Source organism: Symphalangus syndactylus, chromosome 23, assembly GCF_028878055.3.
Source record: "Symphalangus syndactylus isolate Jambi chromosome 23, NHGRI_mSymSyn1-v2.1_pri, whole genome shotgun sequence".
Lineage (NCBI taxonomy): Eukaryota > Metazoa > Chordata > Mammalia > Primates > Hylobatidae > Symphalangus > Symphalangus syndactylus.
Genome location: NC_072445.2, coordinates 42,903,994 through 42,925,978, shown reverse-complemented (window position 1 = coordinate 42,925,978; position 21,985 = coordinate 42,903,994). Strand labels below are relative to the sequence as shown.

The following is a 21,985-nucleotide window of genomic DNA, read 5'->3' as shown; positions in this document are numbered from 1 at the left end:
GGTTCCTGTCTGTCAAGGTCTATTTGACAGTTATCAACCTTTTCCATCTGGTGGGGGTACTGGTTTCTGAAAAACAACTCAACTCAAGGCCATATATCAAATGTTATCTTCAGTTTCTATAAGGAAACAAACATCTCATGACTCTGACTCACTTGGGTGACTATTGTTTATGCTATTATTATCTTCTTGCTTAGCAGGTTATTAATTTATTTCCCTAGTTGCTGGTTGCAGGGTGCCTGGAATTTCCCTTGAAGGGACTCACAATTTTTCCTTTATTTTCATGCTTAAGGAGGGATCCCAGTAGGCTGTGAAGAGGAGGAGTCCATGTTCTGTTTCACCATCATCTTGTTCACTTGCTTACTGAAACCCTCTGACACAGTAGGTTAATGAAGATTCATACAGGACACAAATATTTGTACATTTGGTATCCATTCTAAGGGATCTATCCACATATGAGCTAGTTCCATCAATAATCTCTTTGTCACCAATCCTCCAAGTCCTTCCTTCCTTCCTTTTTCCCTCTCTCCCTCTTTTCCTTTCTTTCTCCCTTTCTTTCTCTTTCTTTCTTTGTTTTTCTTTCTTCTTTCTTTCCTTCTTGCTTGCTTTGTCTTTCTTTCTTTTTTTCTTTCTGTCTTCTTTCTTTCTCTCTTTCTCCTTTATTTCATCTTAATTTTTTAGATTATGGAATAACCCACAGCCGAGTTAGTATCCCAATATGCCTGCTTCTAGATTCAGGTAATCCTTAACCTTTTTGGTTGATTTTGCAGTCAGTATTTCTTGTCTTTGAGTTGGTGTGGTATTTTCAGTATTCAGTACAGATTCCCAGTCATACGTTAAAAATAATCCCTTCTGTCCCAGGACACTCATCAAAATACTGCTATAGTGGAATCTTCCCGGAAACAGACAAATGAAAGCCAGTCTCTCTCAGGACTAACCATTGTGAAGTCCAATGTGTTGCCCACTTGACTCTGGGCTGGAGCCTGCCTGAGCCCTATAGTTGACCCACTTAGCAAGCACATATAAACCAGTGAGAGACCCTAACCAACTGCCAGTGAGACGTTTAAGAAGTTTCATACAGATATTAAATTGCATTTACTTGTCACAGATGGTCATCCAAAATGGAAAAGAATAACATATTTAAACAGTCTATTCAAGTCTAAGAGAAATTGAGTATTTACTCTCATTTCATAGTTTGTTAGGAAAGTTTGTAATGAGGGATTTGCAAGTGAACGTGGTATGGTGGAAAAAGTGATGACGATTTTTGAGCAAATTTTCTGCATGTTAGTGCTCTTGTTGATTATATACTTATTGGATAGTTGAAAGAAATAGAAGTAAAGCATAAAGCTCAGGTTTATTTAATGTCCTCAGAAGGCTAGGTTGAGGAAAATAATAAAGAAATGTTCCGAGCTACTACCATTTTGGAGTTAAAACAGATCATGGAGCCTACATTAACACACAAGATACTTTCCTACTACTTTAATAAAATAAATGATAAGATTCTGTTAAACAGAATATAGTTTAATCTACGCGACACTATCATTCTGGTTGGCACAGTAAAACTGATGAATGACTAACAGTACCTGCAATTACGCTCTTTTGTACCAATAAAATTTATTTAATGCTGGGGCATGGTGGCTCATGCCTGTGCCAGCACTTTGCCAGGCCGAGGTGGGAGGATCGTTTGAGGTCAGGAGTTAGAGACCAGCCTGGCCAACAAAGCGAGACCCTGGTCTCTACCAAAAAAAAAAAAAAAAAAACGCTGGGCATGGTGGTGTGGGACTGTAGTCCCAGCTACTCAGGAGGCTGAGGCAGGATTGCTTGAGCCAGGAGCTGCAGTCTGCAGTGAGCTATGATGATGCCACTGCACTCCAGCCTGGGTGACAAATTTATTTAATTGGTTTTGGTTTGATTTTGTATTATTATTACTAAAACTCCAGAAAACTTTTACAGCAAAAAAACAAAAAACAAACAAAAACAAGAAAGAAAGAAAAGGAAAGGAGGATGGAAGAAAGGCAGGAAGGGAGGGAGGAAGGTAGGAAAAGAGGAAGGGAGGGAGGAAAGAAGGCAAGCAGGCAGGCAGATGCCTAAATAAAGAATACGTAGGGGCCTGGACAAATAAATAGCTTTATGGACTGTTATCCACCCATAGAATAAGTTAGACTTACGTGATGAGTAAAGCTGTTTAGGATACATGAAATGAAAACGTTAAAATAAGCGGGGGAGAAAAGGCTAAATATAAAATAATGCCATTGTGTGTGTGAGAGAGGATCACAATGATATACAAATTCCAGGCTAACGGTGACAGTGGCTGCCTCAGGGAGTGGGACTAAGGAGGCGTAGGTGGGGTTTGACATTTTACTTTATTAATTTTGGTATTGTGAGGGTTTTTTTTAACCTTAAAGAATGTATTAATTAAAAAAATGCTTTTTAAAAATCAGCATTTTCAATAGTTAACGGTCTATGCTTCATCAACGTTTTCCGTTTAAAACCTGTGTGCGGCCCACACACGTATGACATTCTAGTTATGTGATTCACTGCTGAAAAAGAACTGGACGCCAGGAAATTGGGGGTTGAGTCCGAAGCAAGGTGAACGCCGGACATCGAGACATGGAATCCTAGACCGGCCCGGAAGTGCCTCTGCTCCGTCCGCCTTCGAGGAGAGGTCGGCATCTTTCTTCCCCGCCCGGCCATTGTTCGTGCCGCGCTTCTAGCAACGCCGGGCTAGTAATCCCCTCTCCCTCCTTGCGCGTTCCGGGTCTCGTGAGTTGGCTGTGGGGACCGGGAATGGAGGCGGGTCAGGGAGGATGGGGCTGGGGAAGGGGTGTGGAAAGTGAACCTCAGCCGCTGGGAAGTGGGAGCCGGAGGAGGGGGCGGCGGTCAGTGCCAGGCGGCTTCGGGTGTCCCCTAGACCAGAGTGGTCATCCCCAGCTGTGGGGACATTGTACAAGAAAGGGTTGCAGGAGGACTGCGAGGCTGAAGGGTAACCTCGGTGAATAACGGCAACAGGCTTAGGACTCAGGGAAAGAAACACCCGGGAGAGGAAGTTAAGGACAATTAAGACTTTGGCAGCCTTCACGATGGAGAACCTGTATACCCTCTCACCAATAGATTCTAAAAGCAAATTAAGGGTCGTTGAATGGACTGGTTTTCAAGCGCAGAATGTAGCAGTTCCCGATTCCCTTTTCCTTAGTTCTTTGATTCTCAAACCTTATAATACATACAAATCACTGAGGAGCCCGTTAAAGGGCATATTCTGGGGCTCCCTGTACTTCTCTCCACCTCCCAATTCAGATTCCCCAGATGTCTGCCATAGGGCCTGTCAAGCTGGAATTCAGCTGCTGCGCTGTGCTTCCTGACATTCTGGAGATACACATTTTGGGAACACCCCCCTGGGTTTCAGGCGCTTCCTAGGTCTGTGGAGAAAACTTCTCCCTTGGGCTTCTTTGGCTTCTTAGGATTGTCCTCAAAACCTTGGGCAATCTACTTAACTTTCCCTGGCTTCCATTTCTTATCTAGTGAAATAATTATTATAATAAAACCTCAGTGGGTAATTGTGAGGATGAAATATAGTCTTGTATCTGAAAGCATATTGTAGACTTGTGCAGTGTTGACTGTTACTCCTCAGTAGCAGCAGGGCGGCGTGGAAAGCTCCAGGACTTGGAATCCACCTAAGTCTTTCTTTCTGTAAATTTAGTGAAAATAATACCAACCTTAAATGGTTGTTTTGAAGATTAAGAAAACTGAAGTAAATAGGAAAGTAAATGTTTGTTCATTCATTTAGTCGACAGTAACAATATTTCCATTTATTCTTTCTCTAAGTTGATGTTTATACAGTGAGTTCAAACTTTTTATTCAGACTTTCTGAGTGATCGGTGCAGTCCCTAATTCATGGGCTGTTTTCCTCCATGAACTCTGTAAAGTATTATTGCTATTTCTTTTTCACATAAAGAAACCAAGATTGAAAGAAGATTTAAAAGCTTGGCACAAGGTCACACAATTAGTAAATATTAGGATCAGAATAAAACCTAGGTCTGGGTCAGGTGTGGTGGCTGACACCTGTAATCCCAGCACTTTGGGAAGCCAAGGTGGGAGGATCACTTAAACCCAGAAGTTTGAGGTTGCAGTGAGCTGTGATTATGCCACTGCACTCCAGCCTGGGAAACAGAGTGAAATTCCCCATTTAAAAAAAAAAAGAAAGAAAGAAAACCCATATCTGGGTAACTTAAAAGCTTATGCTCTTTGCACATGATGAATATATATATTTCCATTATTTCCATCCTTTGGTCACCAAATCACTTTTCAGAGAAGAGCTTTAGGGCCTATGATAATTGCTTGTATTATCAGTTTCTGTCATCAGCTATTATAATTTTTCTACATAAATAATTTATTTTTACTGCTTAGGCAGGCGCCTCCAGGGTTTGTCTTGAAGCATAGCTCCAGCTGGAGGGTACCTTTTAAGCTGTTCAAGGTCAAGATGAATACAAACTCAAAGGAGGTTTTATCCCTGGGTGTTCAAGTTCCCGAGGCATGGGAAGAACTTCTGACAATGAAAGTGGAAGCAAAAAGTCACCTTCAAAGGCAGGAATCTAGACTGAAACGCAATAATCCACTGGCGAGGGAAATCTTCCGAAGGCACTTTCGACAGCTGTGCTACCAAGAGACCCCTGGACCAAGGGAGGCTCTTACCCGACTCCAGGAACTTTGCTACCAGTGGTTGAGGCCGCATGTGAGCACAAAGGAGCAGATTTTGGATCTGCTGGTGCTGGAGCAGTTTCTATCCATTCTGCCCAAGGAGCTCCAGGGCTGGGTGAGGGAACACTGTCCGGAGAGTGGAGAAGAGGCTGTGATTTTGCTGGAGGATCTGGAGAGAGAGCTCGATGAACCACAACGTGAGGTAGGAAGGGAGATTTGCTAGAGAAAAATGTGTATTTTGGCATGCGAAGAATCCTTGTATCCTCTGCTTTGTGTCTCCTTGACACTGGTGATAAAATACTCTCCTTCCTGTTTCCTTCTTTCTTGGAAGTGTTTATTTCAGACAGTTAATTTCTTCAAAAGTCAAATCTTGTCTTTTTGTCCCCAGATGGTGGCCCACAGACACAGACAAGAAATCCTCTGTAAAGAGATGGTGCCTCTAGCAGAGCAGACACCACTGAGCCTTCAGTCCCAGCCTAAGGAGCCACAGTTCACATGTGACTCTGCTCAGAAGTGCCATTCTATTGAAGAGACAGGTGAGGGACAGCATTTATTTGATGTTGAATGAATCTCACCTGGTCAAGCAAAAACAAACAGTAAACTCAGAGCTGGGAAAACAGGAGATCCAAAGACTCCTTACCAGATAGCAGTAATGGTCAGTGCTTCTGAGGGCCTAGTGTGCTTATCTTTGACCCTTCTCCCTGTGTGCAGACTTCTCCCTGAGTACCATCCTGGAAGCTCTCTGGACTTCTGATGCATGGTACATGAGGAAGGCTTTCAGGGATCACTGTGGAGCACAGCTTCAGAGAATGGACTTCAAGGTTTGACAGACAGATTCAGATCCTGGTATCGCCTCATGGAAGCTGCTTGTATTGGGCAGATTACTTAACCACTTGACCTCAGATCCCTCATCTACAAAGTGGGGTTGATAATAGCTTTGGTTTAGTCTACTTCCACTGCCTTAAGAGAATACCACAGACTGGTTGTCTTTAACAGAAATTTATTTTCTCACATTTTCAAAGGCTAGTAGTCCAATATCAAGATGCCATCAGGTTTGGTTTCTGGTGAGGCCTCTTCCTGGCTTATAGATGGCCATCTTCTTGCTGTATCCTCACATGGCCTTTCTTCTGTGTGCACACACAGAGAGAGCAAGCTCTCTCATCTTCTTCTTATAAGGACAGATACCATTCCTACCCGATAGGGCCCTACCTTATAACCTCATTTAACTTTTAATACCTTCCTCAAGGCCCTGTCTCCAAATGTAATCATATTGAGGGGTTAGGACCTCAGCATATGTGAGGGAATACAATTTAGTCCATAACCAGTATATACCTCAGAAAGTCATTGTGAGTATCAAATACAATTTATGAAAAGCACTTGGCATGCATTATGCTTTATACATGGTCACTATTGTCACAAATCACCAGTGCCACCCTTGCTGAATTGGGTTCATACTTGCAGTAGAAAGATATGAGATATGCTTAGTAAGTGGCAGAACTGTATGGGAGAATCCAGTGAAATCAAATTTTGCCATTTCCTTCTCTGTAATCTTCTGAGAGGTGGCAGTGGCCACCCTTGTGGTACTGAGCACTTGGGACTGAGTCAGCTGCTTTCCCATTCTAGCCCTCCCTGCAGGAATTGGCTCTAGCTTGTCTGATTTCCCACACAAAAAATCATACCCTCTTACTGACTTTTTGTTAATCTTCTGACAGTCAATCTGTAGCAAGGTTCTGCTGTTTTCAGTTTCATATTACCCCGATATGCATCAAAGCCGCAACTTCCCTTGCCTCTTTGTCTCTAGCTTCTGTTTATTTCATTTACCCTAGCAATTATGGATTTCTACTACATGGAACACATCTCTTGATTTAAATTAAAGTGTATGTGTTGAGTAAATTCTGTGCAGACCTTCTTATAGCTCCTGTGACTTTATCAGATTAAAATTGCCTCTGATATCATTTTCCCTCTTTATGAGCATCTTTCCAGTCAATTTCTTTATTTCTTTCTTCTTTCTCTCTCTATGAACTTGGACCTTTTATTTTCTAGCCACTTCCTTTCTTCTACCTTCCAAACTGCATCTAGAACCCTGCTGAGAATCCCCTTTTCCAAGAAGCACATCTATATTTTCCACCTATCCACTCATCTATCCATCTATCATTCAACAAGTGTTTATTAAGCATCTACTATGGCTGTAGGAGAATATCCAGAGGGCATCTGGAGACTGGAGAGTTCTCCTTGTAGGATATCAGCGCAGGTATGTGTTACAAATTTAGGTAAAGCAAATATTATAAAACAACATAGTGTTTGAAATTACAAGGACCAAATTCAAGTTCCAGCTTTTTAAATTCTTAGCCAAGCAATATTTAATAGGTAAGCTTGAGTTTCTTTTTAAGTTATGCTGATTATTTAAAAATCCAAATAATACAAAAGTTTATATAGTAAAAAATGGAAGTTTTCCGAATCCTACTCCCTAGAGGTAACTACTCTTGTCACTTTGCTGCATATTTTCCAGACGTTTCTCTATATAGTCTGTCTACCCATATATCTGTATCTTCCCATATTTTTCTTTTTTTTTTTTTTCGAGACGGAGTCTCACTCTGTCACCCAGGCTGGAGTGCAGTGGCACGATCTCGGCTCACTGCAAGCTCTGCCTCCCGGGTTCATGCCATTCTCCTGTCTCAGCCTCCCAAGTAGCTGGGACTACAGGCACCCGCCACCACGCCCGGCTAATTTTTTGTATTTTTAGTAGAGACGGGGTTTCACCGTGTTAGCCAGGATAGTCTCGATCTCCTGACCTCGCGATTCGCCCGCCTCAGCTTCCCAAATTGCTGGGATTACAGGCATGAGCCACCACGCCTGGCCCATATTTTTCTATAGTTCTTTAAAGAGATGGGATAATAACATCGAGTTTTGTGGTGAGTCAGTTTGATAATATATCTGAAAGTGCTTCATAAGTCATGAAAGTTGTATAAATGGTAATCATTAAAAGGTGGGAAATGTCTGAATTTTTATATTCTACCCAGCTCCCTTATGGATTTCAGAAGTTTGAGCAGGAGGGCAGTACAGATCCCACTTGGGGTCCATCTGTTCTCTACAGACACATTTTTATTTTCCAAATCTGTTGTAATCCCCCAGCTAAAAGGAGGAGGAGAAACACGGCCTAACAACAGAGGAGTCCTAAGAGGTACCTATTCTTGTGTGTGAGAGACAGGACAGTTAGATGTGGGAGAAAGAGGCAAATATTTTGGTCAAAAGAGGAGGCCTGGGTCTGTTGTCCTCGGCCTTTTTCTGGGTTGCAAAGTGAAATCAGACTATGTGCCAGGCATGATTCTCAGGAATAAAACAGAAGGATTCTCCTCTCATAGAGATATATTGTAGCAAGAGGGAGATAATAATAAATATAAAAGTAAAGAAATGATACAATGTGTTAAAAGGTGATAAGCCTATGGAATAAGGCAAAAATAGAACAGGATAAGGGAGATTAAGAGTGCTACGGATAAGGCAAACAGATTGTGATATTAAATAGAAGAATTAAGATAGACCTTATTGAGAAGGTGAGTTGAACAAAGACTTGAAGGAAGCGAGAGAGTGGGCCTTGCTTTCATTTGAGGTGAGAAGTTTCCAGGAAGAGAGAAGCACTAGAACAAAGGTCTTATGATGGGAATGCACCTTGGATAATTGTGGATTTGAAAGTCATAAAGTATAGTAGTCCTCACTATTCAAGGGGGATACATTCCAAGACCCCCAGTAGATGCCTGAAACCAAGGATAATACTGAACCCTGTATATACTATTTTTTTCCTATACATACCTAAGAAAAAGTTTAATTTATAAATTAGGCATAGTAAGAGATTAACAACAATAACTAATAATAAAATGGAACAATTATAATAATATGCCAGCCTCACTACTTTTGCACTTTGGGGCCATTATTAAGTAAAATAAGGGGTATGTAAATACAAGCACTGAGACTCTGCAACAGTCAATCTGATAACCAAGATGGCTACTAGGTGTGCAACAGGCAGGCAGCATGTACAGTATGGATATGCTGGACAAAAGGAAGACTCATGTCCTGGGTGAGACAGAGCCAGATGGCATGTGATTTCATCATACTACTCAGAATGGTGCCAAATTTAAAACTTGAGAATTGTTTGTGCCGGTTGGGGTGGCTCACACCTGTAATCCCAGCACTTTGGGAGGCCAAGGCGGATGGATCGTGAGGCCAGGAGTTTGAGACCAGCCTGGCCAGCATGACGAAATCTCATCTCTACTAAAAATACCAAAAAAAAAAAAAAATTAGCCAGGCATGGTGATGTGTGCTTGTAGTCCCAGCTACTCGAGAGGCTGAGGCAGGAGAATCGCTTGAACCCGGGAAGCGGAGGTTGCAGTGAGCCAAGGGGCGACAGAGCAAGACTCCGTCTCAAAAAAAAAAAAAAAATTGTTTGCTTCTGGTATCTTCCATTTAGTATATTTGAACTGTGATTGACTGTGGGTAGCTGAAACTTTGTAAAGGCAAAACCACAGATAAGTGGGGACTACTGTACTGCCTGAAGCACCTAAATAGTAGAAGTTTAATACTTGTTCTGAAAATGAATGAATGAATACATGAAGTAACTTTCTTTGGAAAGGGTCACTTTGAGGTTATCTCAGAAAGGGGAGAGAGGTGTAAGGGAATACTCCAGAGAAGCCACCCTAATCTTTACCCATCCTTCCCCATGAAGAAGTATAAAAAAAATACTGCCAGCTGGGTACAGTGGCTCATGCCTGTAATCGCAGCATTTTGGGAGGCCGAGGTGGGTGGATCAGCTGAGGTCAGGAGTTCAAGACCAGGATGGCCAACATGGCAAAACCCCGTCTGTACTAAAAATACAAAATTAGTTGGGCGTGGGGGTGCGTGCCTGTGGTTTCAACTACTTAGGAGACTGAGGCAGGAGAATTGCTTGAACCTGGGAAATGGAGGCTGCAGTGAGCTGAGATCACACCATTGCACTCCAGCCTGGGCTACAGAGTGACACTCTGGCTCAAAAAACAACTCCCCAGGCCAAGTTTACATGGGGATGGACTGACCTGCATTTTGCCAAAGAGGGCAAACTTTCCTCCTTACCTAGGGGAAGGTGTTAGCACACTAACCCTTCTGTTTCTAGCCCACTTCCTTTTCTATGATATATTTTTATAGACATAGTCACCTTCCCATAGGCTCAGGGAACAAGTGACATTTACCTAGCCTTTTTCTTTGTTTCAGATGAACTAACCAAGACTGAGGACAGAGAGTTGGTGCTAAGGAAAGACTGTCCTAAGATAGTGGAACCACATGGGAAAATGTTTAATGAGCAGACCTGGGAGGTATCACAGCAGGATCCCCCACATGGAGAAGTTGGTGAACATAAGGATAGGATAGAGAGGCAGTGGGGAAACCTCTTAGGAGAGGGGCAACACAAATGTGATGAATGTGGGAAGAGCTTTACTCAGAGCTCAGGTCTCATTCGACATCAAAGAATTCATACTGGAGAAAGACCTTATGAATGTAATGAATGTGGGAAAGCCTTCAGTCGAAGTTCTGGTCTTTTTAATCACCGAGGAATCCACAATATACAGAAACGGTACCACTGTAAGGAGTGTGGGAAGGCCTTCAGTCAGAGTGCGGGTCTTATCCAGCATCAGAGAATCCACAAAGGAGAAAAGCCGTATCAGTGCAGCCAGTGCAGTAAGAGCTACAGTCGGCGTTCATTTCTCATTGAACATCAGAGAAGCCACACAGGGGAGCGACCTCACCAGTGCATTGAATGTGGGAAAAGCTTTAATCGACACTGCAACCTCATTCGCCATCAGAAGATCCACACAGTGGCTGAGCTGGTCTAGGGCTTGCTATGAACAAGTTTTCCAGATCACTAGCCAAGTCGTGTGGGGTAGGTTGAGACTAGAAAATGCCTGTCTCTTCATTTCTCCATGAAGTGTGTTTGAAACAAATACTGACTTATGGCCCAGGGACTTCCTTAAAGGAAAGTTGGGTGTTTGAAGCTACTGTTTTCTCTTTTGTTTGTTTTACCTCTTTCTTATTCTTACTAGCTGTGTCCCTCTTATTTATTATTTATTTATTTTTTTGAGATGGCTGCTAAACCCTTCTAATAATATAATAAATGACACTGCCACAGCCAACATGCCTGAAAGATTTGGTATCTGTGTTTAACTACAAAGGATAACAGAGTTCTACTGATGGTTTATAACAATTGGGTCTTTGGTGTTCCCTGTGACCAGGGTCTACATTATAAACACCTTTTCTACCTTACTGCTGCTCTCTGACACCTACGTGACTCTCCCTTGGAAAGTGACCAGCATTGGCTGTGTGTTTCAATGTCTACAGTGTGTGTCGACTTACTTAACCATAGTTGGTCCTCACAACAGCCACACAAGGAAATGAGCTAGTTATCATTATCCCATTTTACAGATGAGGACTCTAAGGCTCAGAAAATCCAAGCATCAGAGCCAAGGCTGAAATCCTGAACTTTTATTTTTAGTAATGCTTTAATTTTGGAATAATTTTAGACTTACAGAAATGTTGCAGAGATGGAGTTCTCATATTCCCTTCACCTAGGTTCCCCTAATGTTAACTTATAACATCACACCTTTTAGTTAAACCTTGGCTTTTAACTCCAAATCTCAATTTCTTTATGATGTCAGGCTTTAAACTGATATCAGATTCCTACATTTTAGTCACCTGGAACTCCCTTAGAGTTTTTCTATCACATCTTTGGTGTTAGAAAGTCATCTGTATCCTGAGTACCAGGCCACATCAGAGAACTGGATTAATCCAGGTAAGATGCTAGCTACTGTCCAAAATGTCCTCAGTCTTTCTCTTCTGTTTGCTTGGCTTAGGTCTAGAGAAAAAAATTTCTTCCCTGTGTAGATCTTTAAGAAAATCAATTGTACGCCAGGTGTGGTGGTACAAGCCTGTAATCCCAGAGCTTTTGGAGGCCAAGGCCACAGTACTGCTTGAGGCCAGGAGTTCAAGACCAGTCTGTGCAACATAGTGAGACCCTGTTTCTACAAAAAAAAAATTAAAAATTAGCTGCGTGCAATGGTGTGTGCCTGTAGTCCCCAGATAGGAGGTTGAGGTGAGAGGATCACTTAAACTCAGGAGTTTGAGATGCAGTGATCATGCCACTACACTCCAGCCTGGCCACAGAGAGAGACCCCGTCTCAAAACAAAACAAACCCAGAAACCTTGTCTCAAAAAAAAAAAATCAATTACGCTGCCTCCATCAAAAATTTTTAAAAGGAAGAAAATTTTTTTAAAAACTGGAGAATACTTACATAGCCTTAAGTGTTCTGCCCCAGAGGAAGCTCTTTCTCAGTGAAGTTTACTCATGGAGAGGAGGAATCTCCCCTTCGTAGGGCTAAAGACTTGAGGCTTGAGGTTTCCCAAGGCTCTTTGCCTGCCCTCCCTTACTCCCTTTTATGATTACTAAGGCTGCAACCCCATCTCTTCCCTTTCATGTATTTGATTTAAATGTTCAGAGGTTTCCTGAGAGGTGGAAAAGGAGAAGTGCTGCAATTTGCTCAGGATGAGTCCACACACAGTTGAGTTTTGCACTGTTTTCAGTAACTCCTAAATGTGTTGCAGAGCAGCCAAATCTTGAATTGGGGATTGTGTAATTTAACTCTTTTATATAAGATTCAAACAGAAGTGGAATAGCATAGTGAACCCCATGAACTTGTTGACGAAAAAAGTCAAACGCTGTAAAATATTTGAAGAGATTTATTCTGAGCCAAATACAAGTGACCATGGCCTGTGACACAGCCCTCAAGGGGGTCCTGAGAACATGTGCCCAAGGTGGTCAGTGTACAGCTTGGTTTTATATATTTTAGGGAGGCATGAAACATCCATCAAATACATTTAAGAAATAGATTGGTTTGGTTCAGAAAGGCGGGACAAATCAAAGCGTGGGCTTCCAAGCTATAGGTAAATTTAAACATTTTCTGCTTGACAATTGGTTGAGTTTATCTGAAGACCTGGGATTAATGGAAAGGAATGTTTAGGCTAAGGTAAAGGATTGTGGAGATCAAGTTTTATTGTGCAGAGGAATCTCTCAGGTAGCAGACTTCAGAGAGAGAGCAGATTGTAAAATGTTTCTTTTTTCTTGTTTCTCCACTGAATGAGTGGCCAAGGAAGTTGGATTTTAAGGCAAAACCCTTAGCAACACTTTCCCATCAGAGGGAAAATAAATTACATAATATGTAGCATCACCTAAAATCTCCACAAAATATCAGCTTAAACTAAGACACCCGTTTCTCCTTTTGCATCAGGAAAAAGTTCTACACATTGTAGGGAAGACTAAGAAGAATTTTCGTGTCATAGTAGGTTTAAAGGATAAACTCCAGGATCATCTGACAGAAATGTTACATATAATACCTTCCTATACCAAACAAATGGTATGGGAATTACCTATTACTGATGACATTAATCGTCCTGAGTGAGTTAAAATTCAAAAGTTTAAATATTAAAGTAGCCTCTTCTCTTTTTTTGTTACGTCTCAATCCCACATGGTATAGTTAAAAAACGAGTGAACCAGGAGTCAGGACCCCTGAGATGGAGTCCATGCCTAATCAATTCTAGAGTTTGGACCTTGGATAAGTCACTTGGGTTGGGTTTCCTAGAAGTGGAGCCTAGTCATGGATTCAAGTCTAGGGAATTTATTGAGGCAAAATAAGCTGCAGGAAAAAAGCTGCAAGGCAGAGAGGGAAGCAAGATATGGAAGAGGAAATGGGCTGAGCAAGATATGGTCTGAGCTTAAGTCTAGTTTAGTCTACTTTGGAAGAAGGATCTTTGGAACAAAACTTACCCTTGAGGCAAGGGGCCAGCCTTTTGTACCTCAATCAGTGCCTTGTGGATTGAGGACTTCCTGGAGAGAATAGATTATCTCCCTTTATCCAAGGACAATTCTTCAGAGAAGGTGATGACTGTGAGCCATTAGCAGCCAGTGCTCATGATAATCAGGGAATGGGTGCACTGACCTTCCTGGCAACTGAAGAATGGGTGTACTGACTTGGAAAAGGGGACCCGGGCAGGATACCACTGGCATCCATCACCACACTTAACCTCTCAGGCCCCAGTTTCTTCACCTATCCTCCTATTTGCAGGATTGTTTTTGAAAAACAGCAGATAGCAATTACAGTCCTATAAATGACAGGGATACATCCTGAGAAATGTGCTGTTGTATGATTTTGTCACTGTGCAAGCATCATAGAATATACTTACACAACATAGATGGTATACCCTACTACACAACCGAGGGTAGATAGTATAGTCTGTTGCCCCTAGGCTGCAAACGTGTACAGCATGCTACTGTGTTGAATACAGCAGACATTTGTAGCACGATGCTGTATTTGTGTATCTAAACATAGAAAAATCTAGTAAAAATGCAGTGTGAAAGATAAAAAAACAGTATACCTGTATAGGACACCATGAATGCAGTTTGTAGGACTGGAAGTTGCTCAGGGTGTCAGTGAGTGAGTGAAGAGTAAATGTGAAGACCTTACACTGCTGTAGACTTTATAAACATTGTACACTTTGACTACACCAAATTTATTTTTAAAATATTTGTTGACACCATCACTACAAACACATGAATAATGCATTACACTAAGCTGTTAAGATAGCTACAATGTCACTAGGTGACTGAAACATTATGTGGCACATGACTATATGAAAGGACAATGTAATCTATAAAATGCTGCATCAAACAAATAGAAAGAGATATTACCAAATTTGCATATAATGTGCCAAGGCAAAAGGAGTATCTGACATACTAGTGAGAGAGTTTTAAGTTGGAGTTTTTGTGAGACTTTCTTTTGCCTCTTTTTTTTTTAAAGTGTATTACAGACTGTACTCACATGAGTTTTAAAAGTAAATTAATATTAAAAAGTAAAGGTTTCTGTATTGAATGAAATTCTCTTTTTCATATATGTCTATACCCTAACTTATCATTTAATCATTACGTAAATTCCATTTGTTCTGCAATAGTCTCAACTAATCCATCTAAATGTTCTTTGATCCTAACTTCTTTCCTTCCCTGTTCTTCCCACCCCACTCACTAGCTCTGTTCTGCTCTCAAAACATCTCCCTCAATTGTTTCTTTAGCTCTGTTTGAGAACTAACATTGAATTTTTAAAATAATATTATTGTGAATAAGGAGGGTTTTATTTCTTGCCTTTCTTATTTCCCTTTCTTGTCTTGATGCAGTGGCCAATCTCTCCAGGACAATGTTAGGTAGAAATCATACTAATAGTCATCTTATTCCTGATTTTGAATGGACTCATCTAATGATTCATATCATATTTGTTGTGAGTTTCTGATAATTATCCTCCACAATATTAAGAACATTCCCATTTAGTCCTCATTTACTAAAAGTCTTTGTCACAAATGAGTATTGAATTTTATCAAATAATGTTTCTGCTTATGTTAAAATGATGGTATACCGTTTCCTCCTTTGATCTTAATGTAGTGAATTAACAGATTTTCTGTTGTTAAAATATCAGTTTTTTGAGTTTGTTAACTGTATTCAAATTTTTCTATAGCCTAAGTTTTTGTTTGCCCTCTGATTTTTTTTTTTTTTTTTTAGGCAGAATCTCACCCTGTCACCCAGGCTGGAATGCAGTGGCACAATCTCAGCTCACTGCAACCTCAGCCTCCTGAGTCGCTGGGATTACAGGCTTATGCCACCATGCCCGGCTAATTTTTGTATTTTTAGTAGAATTGGGGTTTCGTCATGTTGGCCAGGTTGGTCTTGAACTCTGCGCCTCAAGTGATCCACCCGCCTTGGCCTCCCAAAGTGCTGAGATTACAGGTGTGAGCCACTCCACCTGGCCTGATCTATTGATTATTGGGAGAGGTTTGTTAATACTTTGCTGTGGGGAAAAGACTTGTCAGTTTCTCCTTGTATTGTGTCAGTTTTGCTTTGCATATTCTAAAGTTATGAGTTGAGGTATATAGAAGTTCAGGAATTGCATGTCTTCTTGAGGAATTATTCCTTTAATCATGATGTTTTTTATTGCTAACAATGCTTGTGTGGTCTGATATTAATGTAACTAGGCCAAAATCTTTCAGAGATTATTAGCTTAGTATCTCTTTCTCATCCCTTTGCATTTTAAAAAATGATTTCGTTTGGATATCAAGTGCACAGAATTGTATTATTTATATTCCTTTATGTGATTCATAACATGCTAATATCATTGGTCCATGTATTAGTCTATTCTCTCATTGCTCTAAAGAAATACCTGAGACTAGGTAATTTATAAAGAAAAGAGGTTTAATTGGCTTATGTTTCTGTATCCTGTACAGGAAGCATGATGCTGGCTCTGCTTAGCTTCTGGGGAGGCCTCAGGAAGCTTACAATCGTGGCAAAAGGTGAAAAGGGACTGGGCATGTCACATAGCCAGAGCAGATGCAAGAAAGAGAGGGGGAAGATGCCACACGCTTTTAAACAGCCCAGTCTCACGAGAACTCACTATTGCAAGGACAATACCAAGGGGGATAGTGCTAAACCATTCATGAGAAACACACCCTCGTGATCCAATCACCTCTCAACTAGGGCTTACTTCCGATATTGAGGATTACAATTTGACATGAAATTTCATGGGGACACAGATCCAAACGATGTCAGCCCACGAATGGCGTGCTTTTGATGATTGCTTTCTTAATTTAAGTAGTTATTTTTAATAATTAAATTAGCACTCCTTAACCTGCCATTCAAAACAAAAGACCTTGAAAACCACATATACATCTAATCATTTAGTACTCCTTATTTCAGCCACCTGACTTCTTCCAGTTGAGGGAACATCATCCTGAATCCCAATTTTATCATTTCTTGCTTTCCTTTTTTATATATAATTTTATTGCATATATATGCATTCCTAAGCAGTATGTTTTTTAATTGATTTTAATATCCTTTTACAATATTTTTATGTCCAAATCTTATAACTATGAATCCATTTCATCCATAGATATTTGTTATGATTACTGATTTATTTCCACCACCTGATTTTGTCATTCTATTTTTCATCATCTTTCTTTGATTTTTTGTTAGTTCTTGTCTTGTGTTGGTTATATTTTCTTCTTTTCCCCCTATTTACATGTCTGAAAACTATACATTTACACATGGGCATAAAATGTCCATATGCCCACCTGGCTTGTGAGATTATGAAACTAATCTCTTTCCTCACCCTTCTCCATATTATACAAAACTTGGAATGCCTCCTATCAACCCCCTCCAATATTATATAACATTATTGATTAATATTTTATTTCTACTTGTTTTTAAGCTTTCTTTCCCCCAAAGTGATCATTGTTATTATCATTGTTGTTATTATTGGATTTTTGTCATGAATGATTAACTAGATTTCCATGTATACATTTTAACAAATTGGTTTTACTCACTGGGGCTTTCTTGAAGATTCATTTTTCTTCTCACTGAAGCACATGCTTCAGTGGTTTGTTTAGCAACTGCAGATTCTCTCAGGCTTTGTGTTAACATGTTTTCATTTAACCATCACCCCTGAATGGCAGTTTCCATGTGTCTGCAGTAAGTTAGAGAGCCCTCATTAATTCAGTCTGCTCAGAAGATTGACAGTTGTATTCTTTAACACTTTAAGTATTTCTTTTTAGACTTTTATTTTAGGTTCAGGGGTACATGCACAGGTTTGTTATATAGGTAAATCGCAAGAGTGAGACCCCTGCCTCAAAAACAGAAACAAAAAACAAAACACACAAAAAAACGTTGAGGTCAGAGAGGTAATGTGAAGCCAGACTGTGAAGAGCCTTGCCTACTTCTGTAAGGGCTTAGGCTGTTAATTTTGGTGAAAATGGAAACCATTGCAGGGTTTTGAGTGGAAGAATGATGTGTGTGATCCAACTTAGATTATGCAGGAATTTAAAAAGGGTTACTCTGACTGATATATTGAGAAGAAACTGTAAGGGGACTCATTTGTGGGCTTCCATAGTAATAATCATGGGAGAGCAAGAATGGCTCAGATCAGGATGGTAGCAGTGGGGGTGGTGAGAAATGATCAGCTTCTGAATCTACCTTAAAAGTAAGCTACAAATCAAAACCTAGCAGGTAAAAATAGAGAGTAGCTCTCAAGCTTTTCCCGGGCAAAGACAACACTTGTTCATCTTTATTGCCTTAGTGCCTGAGCATAGACATGACATAAGCAATTGGGGGTTGTTGAATGAATGGTTAGGAATACATAACTTATTTAGAAATAGGGAAAGCGTAGTATTTCTGGAAGCAGATATGCAAATACTTTGGCTGGCAAGGAATCTTGATTTACTTAAATAATACAAAAGAAAAAGTTGAGTCAGCCAATTTCCACATTCACTGATCTAAGAGGAACTCTTTTAGGTGCTGAGGTTACAATGAAAAGCCAGTCATATATCTCATATATCTCTTGTATCCCTCATATCTCTCGGCCACTCAGCAGGCCTTATATATCCTGTGCTGTAAGTGGGTCTGTAAGGCTACAAACTCCATTTCCCAAGCTCCCAATGCTTATGGGCAGAACTGGTGGGAAAGAAAAAAGGGAGAAAATTGTTAAAGGTTTTAATGCTTTAGTTAATACCTGAAATGGTAGTTATTTTCTGACAGTTTGGAAATTATGCAATCCATTATCTATTTAAGAATTCACTCAGAGGAAAGGAATAATCATATGGTTTATTACTTGTATACAAATACGTTACATTAGGATTGCTTTCCTAGATCCCTGAAAACCTTGAAGTACCAACCTTAGAAATGGCAGTAAAAACAGGAATTTGAAAAAGTGTGCAGAGGATTTTGGGTAATATTCCAATTCAAAAAAATACACAAAGCAGGCAGGAATATACCCCAATGTTCAACCATCAGTTGGGAAAGGAGTCCAGGAAATCTTGCTGCATTCAAATTCCAGGGTCATAGGTTGACATTGTAAATAGAAGGGGACCGCAAATGCCAGAAACCAAGTAAGAAATCTGAGTAAATACAACAATGAAAGGATATTTCTATAATAAGGGAACATGATACATAACAAAAAAGTTCACAAGAAAGTAGTCCTGGAAAGTAGTCATCCCAAAAAATTTCTGTCATAGCAACTCCCTTTGAAATGTACAAAATAGACACTACTTATACAAAGCTGACTGAAAAATAAAGCTTCCTCATTTGAATCTATCAGACCCAATTTTGACTATCATGAGGAAAAACAAAGACTGGACTAAAACAGGTGTTTAGAGAAAAGTAGATAAACTGAATTTACTTAGTGATTAAAGTTCTTATCATGAATAATTGAGGAAATGGTACCAGATAGATTTGGGAAATTGTTAGAAGATAAGAAGACCAATACTGTCAAATAGTTACAGGACACTTTTAAAATATAGTCTTTATTATTAAACAATTATAATCCCTTTATATGGAGGTTTCCATTAACATAGTGTTAATGTCCATTTCTCTACCAATTAGCAACATTTTCAGAGTTTTTACATAGCACTTCTTATTTGTATAAGCAGATCCTCAGAATCCTATGAGGTAAGTTGTCACTCCTACTTTTTTTTTTCTCACTAAAGGAAGAGGCAGAGAAAGTCTTTTGCAGACTTATATACATCTTTGCCAAAATTAAGAACAAATCCAAGAGTGCCATTCATCAAAAGCTTTTTTCATTATAACCATTCATTCTATCAAAGTAGAAAAAGTGCTATAACCAGTTACTATTCAAGCAAAGGGAGAAAAAAGAAAATAGAAGATTTCCGCACTGCTTCAGTTACAGAAATGAAATAGAATGGCAGACTAGTCACCACTAAAATTCCTAAAAACAATTTAAGAAAATATGAAAAGTGGCATTTTATTGTGCTTTATATACTGCTTATATCTTAACTAAGTAGTTTATTTTACTGGATCTAATTTCATTGGAAAATTACTTTTTTGGCTATCCTTTTCAATAGGCTACAGATAAACTCATTCTATAATTCAGCTGTTTATAAACACATACCTCTGTTTTATACAAAAGTGGAGTATCTAAAAGACTGTAAGCAAAATAATTTTCTTATTTGATATTATATAATGCACCAGATAAAGTTTCCTAGATAATATTTTGATTATAAAATATCATGGCTCCCCAGTGCTTACTGAATAAAATTTAAACTTTTTGCTCTGGCACTGAAGGCCCCTACAATGTCCCTATCTCTTAAAACTTGCTTTATTTACTCAATTGGACAAAGTTGTTGTGAGTCCACTCAGCTTTCTAACATGTCACCCTGTCCATATAATAATAGCTTGCACAGCTGGAAGTATCCTTTTCCTTCTCCGAATTTCTACAAGCCTCGGTTTACCACTCATAAGGCATTTATCATTACACTGCCTTATTTGTGTGCAAGTCTTACCAACCTGATTGTACTAAAGGCCTAAGCCTAAGTGTGTATACACACACACACACAAATAGAGGCTTTATTTCTTCCCTTTTCTAGCATAGCAGACACTGAAAAGTACTTTTCTATAATATTTCCCTCCTCTACAGAGAAGACTTTTAGGCTTGGAGGCGCAGGAGTGAAAGGAGGCACAGTGGTCCTTAGTTAATCTCAGCAAGTTATATTCGTATAATGCTTTCTGGTTTGTAAAAGGCTTTCACATATATCTCTTCATGTAACATCAGAAACAAATATCACAGAAAAGTGAATAGAGTTGTCTGTAATGAGTTTGAGTGTGTAAAATCAGAGCTATTTAGCAAATATTTAGGAGAAGTGAAAAAGGAGAAAAGGAAATGGCTAGCTTTGTGGAAATAACATAAATAAAGCTGATTTTAAAGAAATTTTAAAAGGCTAGAAAATATTGAGTGGAGAAAGTCTACAGAACTTTGGAATGCTAAAGAAGTTTTAAATTAGACTGAAAAGAAAGAGATAATGAAGGCAATAAAAGATTGTAGGGAATTAATAAAGAGAGAGCTCTATGGTTTTATAAGTCTCTGGTCAGCCTGTAGTATTTCAGAGCAGAAATCAAGAAAGGGTATTTGAGGATAGACAAGAACACCATGCTGCTGACTGAATAAAACATGGTCAGGGATTTCATCAGAAGCAGGATCCATTCATGACAGTCTGGCAATGCTGGAAGATAGTAATAGGCACTTGAGCACTTCGGAAGAAATCAGTCTTTAAGCATCGCAGGTGATTTGGGTGAAAGCAGAAGATATCAAAAAATTCTTATTTCCTGTGAATAACTCACAGCATTGAGACTTGACATCACATATCAACACTCTGGATATTGTACAATCTTTTTCATCAGATACCTAGGATTCCCAATGTGCTTCTGAACAGACACATTTTCTTTTTTTCTTTTTTTTTTTTTTTTTTTGAGACAGAGTCTTACTCTGAAACCCAGGCTGGAGTGCAGTGGCACCATCTCGGCTCACTGCAACCTCCACCTCCCAGGTTCAAGCAATTCTCCTACCTCGGCCTCCCAAGTAGCAGGGATTACAGGCATGTGTCACCGTGCCTGGCTAATTTTTGTATGTTTTGTAGAGATGGGGTTTCACCATGTTGGCCAGGCTGGTCTCAAACTTCTGACTTCATGTGATCTGCCCGCCTCAGCCTCCCAAAGTGCTGGGATTACAGGTGTAAGCCATGGCACCCAGCCTGAAGATACATTTTCTCCTACCACTCAGATGTGAGTTTCTATCCTCATAGGCTGCCTGTAACCTGATCTTCCTGTCCCCAACTGACAGGGCAGTTTTGAAACCATGAATAATAATTATAAATATTTGGTATGAATCTTCGGACCTGGAGAAAGTTTAAGCTTAGCTGGCATAAGCCTTGATGCACGTCAGCTATAAACTGGGGAAGAGGGACACAGATGACGTCTTAGCACTTGGTTAGGCCCAAGATAACTAAAAGGTAAGAAACAAGATGGCAAGTGTTACATAATGTGTTCAAAATTCATAATAATCATTTTGATCTAACTCGATAAGTTGATTTTTATTTACCTGAATGTGAAAGATTCCCCCTGAAGAGTAGCAAAATTAATGTAAACTAACAACATTGACTAAACAGTGGAGTTCTACGGATGGAGCAATCTCACAATGTCTTAATGATAAAGAAGCTGTTTAAGGCATTCTTCTCATCTGTACTATCATGGTAGAGAAATATGGATCCCCCCACCCCAATTCTGAAAACAGTATGTACGTGGCAACAAATACACTAGATTGACCCAGAATCTAGAACTTCAGAGAATAATACATAAACCCAAATGGCATGTTAGAAATTTCTCAGAAATATAGACAACATCAAA

General features: G+C 39.8%; 1 protein-coding gene across 4 annotated transcripts; it reads left to right on the top strand.

Moving 5' to 3' along the window:
* The first annotated feature begins 2,527 nt into the window (after positions 1 to 2,527).
* On the top strand, positions 2,528 to 10,844 carry ZSCAN9 (zinc finger and SCAN domain containing 9). 4 transcript variants are annotated; one of them, XM_063633279.1, is made up of 6 exons: positions 2,661 to 2,760; positions 4,406 to 4,894; positions 5,081 to 5,228; positions 5,404 to 5,513; positions 7,825 to 7,873; positions 9,931 to 10,844. In XM_063633279.1, exons 2-6 carry the CDS (start codon positions 4,475 to 4,477, stop codon positions 10,545 to 10,547), a joined length of 1,344 nt encoding a protein of 447 aa, XP_063489349.1. In that variant the 5' UTR covers positions 2,661 to 2,760; positions 4,406 to 4,474; the 3' UTR covers positions 10,548 to 10,844. The 4 variants fall into 4 exon arrangements, with proteins under 4 accessions (XP_063489348.1, XP_063489350.1, XP_063489349.1 ...); XM_063633278.1 differs by lacking the exons at positions 5,404 to 5,513; positions 7,825 to 7,873 and having other exon boundaries at positions 2,528 to 2,662; positions 4,402 to 4,894; XM_063633280.1 differs by lacking the exons at positions 5,404 to 5,513; positions 7,825 to 7,873 and having other exon boundaries at positions 2,601 to 2,760.
* Positions 10,845 to 21,985: the final 11,141 nt, after the last annotated feature.